This window comes from Rhinopithecus bieti, unplaced genomic scaffold, assembly GCF_001698545.2.
Source record: "Rhinopithecus bieti isolate Rb0 unplaced genomic scaffold, ASM169854v2 scaffold_82797, whole genome shotgun sequence".
Lineage (NCBI taxonomy): Eukaryota > Metazoa > Chordata > Mammalia > Primates > Cercopithecidae > Rhinopithecus > Rhinopithecus bieti.
Window position 1 is genome coordinate 11,400 of NW_016830191.1, and position 4,461 is coordinate 15,860.

The 4,461-nt window shown below is 41.9% G+C and overlaps 1 protein-coding gene across 1 annotated transcript in view; it reads left to right on the forward strand.

The window, feature by feature from the left end:
- Nucleotides 1-3,684, forward strand: part of LOC108524234 (zinc finger protein 486-like) — a gene marked incomplete at its 5' end in the record, with an annotated part of 6,167 nt that extends 2,483 nt beyond the window's left edge. The window contains 2 exon segments of the mRNA XM_017865226.1: nt 2,977-3,125; nt 3,127-3,684. Of these exon segments, the coding sequence (XP_017720715.1) occupies nt 2,977-3,125; nt 3,127-3,555 (578 nt within the window).
- Between the last annotated feature and the right edge of the window lie 777 nt (nt 3,685-4,461).

The following is a 4,461-nucleotide window of genomic DNA, read 5'->3' on the forward strand; positions in this document are numbered from 1 at the left end:
TTTTTTTTTTTTTTTTTTAAATAACTTTAGCAATATCACAGTTTTTTTCTGAGGTGCAAAAATGTTTTAAATAAGTTCACTGGTGTCGGGCACAGTGGCTCATGCCTGTAATCCCAGCATTTTGGGAGCCTGAGGTGGGCAGACCACCTGAGGTCAGAAGTTCGAGACAAGCCTGGCTAACATGGTGAAACCCTGTTTCTACTAAAAATACAAAAAATTAGCCAGACATGGTGGCGCACGCCTGTAATTCCAGCTACTCGTGAGGCTGATACAGGAGAATCTCTTGAACCCTGGAGGCGGAGGTTGCAGTGAGCTGAGGTTACATCATTGCACTCCAGCTTGGGCAACAAGAGTGAAACTCTGTCTAAAAAAAAAATTCACTGGTTATCTCATGTGACTATGCTTATAAATGGAATATCATTATGTGATTTTTGAAAATTTGCTTATATGTGTGTTTGTTATAAATATATTTGTATCTAAGTTTGTACAGTTTTTCATGTTTACATCATATTTTCTTTTAATAAATTTTTCAGTTATTTTTTGTATTTTTTATATCCACAATTTTTGGTTTTTTGGTATTTTAGTATTTCTTTTTATTCTCATTTTTCTGATTTTCAGTAGTTGTCGGGGTTTCTATTTTTTTTCTTATATAGAGTCTTTTTCTGTCACCAAGGCTGGAGTACAGTGGTGCGATCTCAGCCAGGCTGATCTTGAACTGCTGACCTCAAATGATCCACCCACCTCAGCCTCCTAAAGTGCTGGGTTTACAGGCATCAGCCACCGTGCCTGGCCTTTTTTATTTTATTTTTGAGACAGTGTTGCTCTGTTGCCCAGACTGCAGTGCAGTGGTACAATCTCCACTCACTGCAACATTCCCCGCCCAGGTTCAAGCAATTCTCCTGTGTCAGCCTTTCAAGTAGGTGGGATTACAGGCACTTGCCACCATGCCCAGCTAATTTTTGTATTTTTAGCAGATACAGGGTTTCACCGTGTTGGCCTGTCTGGTCTCAAACTCCTGACCTCATGTGATTTTCCCACCTGGATCTCCCAGTGTGTTGGGATTACAGGAATGAGCCTCCAACACTGGGCTGTTCAATTCATTTGGAATTTTAAAAATTACTTTAAATACTTTTTATGGATGCTTTTGAAATTTTTTTGATGGGGCCATGTTGTTTTAATATTTGGTATACATTACAATCTTTGATAGAGATTTGGAAATTAACAAAAAGCTACCTGTTACAATCTTTGTAATATAGCTTTGTCCTGGTGTAGTCTGAAATCAATTGTCTTGGCTAGAGATTCTGGGAATTTCTCAAACATGTTTTTAGGATGAATCTTGTCTAAAATTTTGTGTTTATTGTTTAGTTAAATCAGCTTATTTGTATTTCTTCTTAATAGTCAGTAATCACTTGCTACACCCATTCCCTGTTTGGGGTACTGCAGTTTCTCTGCTTCTCTATAATTTACCTTTAGACGCAGCAAACTGTCATTCCAATGTATATCACCATTGTTTTCAGCATTTTTTGTCATGGGACACATTATCTGGTGTCTAAAAAAGCCCCTAGAAGACAGAAATAAAGATGTATGCACCAATGTGCATACATTGTTTTTTAAAAAGGAAACCAGGAGTTGGCGCAATTTACATTTGTGTGTGTGTGTGTGAGACAGTGTCTCACTCTTACCCAGTCTGGAGTGCAGTGGCATGATTTTTGCTCGCTACATTCTCTACCTCCAGTTGAAACAATTCTCCTGCCTCAGCCTCCAAAGTAGCTAGGGATTACAGGTACCTGTTACCACGCCTGGCTAATTTTTTTTTGTATTTTAGTAGAGATGGGGTTTTACCATGTTGTTCAGGCTGGTCTCAAACTCCTGACTTCAGGTGATCCTCCTGCTTTGCCCTCCCAAATTGCTGGAATTACAGGCATGAGCCATTATGCCTTGTTGGCAATTTATTTTATTCTTATTATTTTTTTGAAACAGAGTCTCGCTCTGTCGCCCAGGCCAGAGTGCAGTGGTGCAATCTTGGCTTACTGCAACCTCCGCCTCCTGGATTCAAGAAATTCTCATGCCTTGGCCTCCTGAGTAGTTGGGATTACAGCTGCTGATGACCATGACTGGCTAACTTTTTGTAATTTTAGTAGAGATACGTTACACCATCTTGGTCGGGTTGGCCTTGAACTCCTGACCTCAAGTGATTCACATCAGCCTCCCATAGTGCTGGTATTACAGACGTGAGCCACTGTACCAGGTTGGCAATTTACTTTTAAAGGCACAATGTTATGCTGGGGAGCAAGAAGAGCTGTTGCATATAAGTAACAGATGTTTCTTTATCTTCTTTGTGACTGTTTGCTTTATGCTCACGCGGGGCCTTTCACACACTTAACTCATTTATAAATTTTTCACAAATGTATTTTGGGCAGTATGTTTTTGTTACATTTATATGTCTAGGAAGAAATTACAGCTTGAGGTATTTTGCTATGTCATCTTGCTTATGTAGTTTTTATAACTTTATAGGTTAGATTTGTAAAGTGTATTTATCTGAGTCTAGCAATTGAAGTAATGTGTTTTTATTGTTTCTTTCAGTTATGTGTTCTCATTTTGCCCAAGACCTTCGGCCAGAGCAGAGCATAAAAGACTCTTTCCAAAAGTGATACTTAGAAAATTTGAAAATATGGACATGGCAATTTACAGTTTAAAAAAGTCTGTGAAAGCGTGGATGAGTGTGAGGTACACAAAAGAGGTCACAATGGGCTTAACCAATGTTTGGCAACTACCCAGAGCAAAATGTTTCAATGTGCTAAAATATGTGAAAGTCTTTCATCAATTTTCAAATTCTAAGAGGCATAAGAGAAGATATACTGAAAAAAAACACTTTGAAATATGTAGAATGTGACAAAGATTTTAACCAGTCCTCAATCCATACTACACATAAAAAAATTGATACTGGAGAGAAACCATACAAATGCGGAGAATGAGGCAAAGCCTTTAAGTACTCCTATACCCTTACTACACATAAGATAATCCATACTGGAGAACAACCCTACAAATGTAAAGAATGTGGCAAAGCTTTTAACCATCCTGCAACTCTTTCTTCACATAAGAAAATTCATACTGGAGAGAAACCATTACAAGTGTGATAAATGTGGCAAAGCCTTTATTTCATCCTCAATCCTTCGTAAACACGAGAAGATTCATACGGGAGAAAAACCATACAAGTGTGATAAATGTGACAAAACCTTCACCCGTTCCTCACACCTTACTATGCATAAGATCATTCATACTGGAGAGAAGCCATACAAATGTGAAGAATGTGGCAAAGCTTTTACATGGTCTGCAGGCCTCCATAAACATAGGAGAACTCATACGGGAGAGAAACCCTACAAATGTGAAGAATGTGGCAAAGCCTATACTACATCCTCAAATCTAACGGAACATAAGGCAGCTCATACTGGAGAGCAACCTTACAAATGTAAAGAATGTGGCAAAGCTTTTAACTGGTCCTCAGACCTTAATAAACATAAGAGAATTCATATTGGACAGAAACCAAGAATGTGACTGTTAGGCAGGAATCTAGACCCAACATGGCGGCGTTACCCGGCGTAGCAGGCCTTTTGTTAAAGACTCCCTTCACCCTTGTACACACCCGCAGACTTCCATGCGTCAGAGTTCTGGTTGGGCAACCACGCTCCCCATGACCTGCAGCTCACCTGCATTTCACAAGTTCGTAAACAGCAGTTTCGGTTGACATTTTCCAAAGACCCCTTCCTCATGACCCTTACTCGACTCCTGCCCCAGTAGTTTCAAGACCCCCCAGGCCCTGTTTGCACAACCAGCTTCCCTACCTCTTGGGCTATAAAAGCCCCTACCCTCCTCCCTCAGTGCAACTTCCTCGGCCCACACCTTGTGACCGAGGATCCTCGCCCACAAGCCCTAATAAAAGGCTGTTCTCACTGCCATTTGCCTTGTGTCTTCGTTGCCGTTTCGGCTCCAGCCTCAGTTTACCTTTACATTTGGTGCCGAAACCCATGAGGAGACCCCCCTCCCCGGATCCCTGCCGGGTCGGGCAGGCTCTCCTCTCCCCGAGCCAGGACCTCCTTTCCGAGCCAGGAGCTGCCTTACCAAATCCAAGACTCAGTTCGATCACTGCTGGGTAAGTTTTCCCCGTCCTGTAGGCTCCTTCTGGGAGTCCCTGTCCGAAATGCGTGACCGCGTCAAGGGCTCTCTCTGGTCATCTGTGACCTCAGCACTGGGGACTAGGAGATGTCCAACCTCCCCGGAAGCCACCATACCCCGCACTCCACCTGGCAGTGAGAGGACGCTCCCATTGCCACCGGATTGCCCGCCTTAGGATCATGGGAACTTCCCAGTCCAAACCAAACTGAAAATCCCCTCTGAGGTGCCTCTTGGCTAATTTCCAGACTTTAAGTCTCAGCCAAGACCTAAAACAAAAGTGGCTCATTT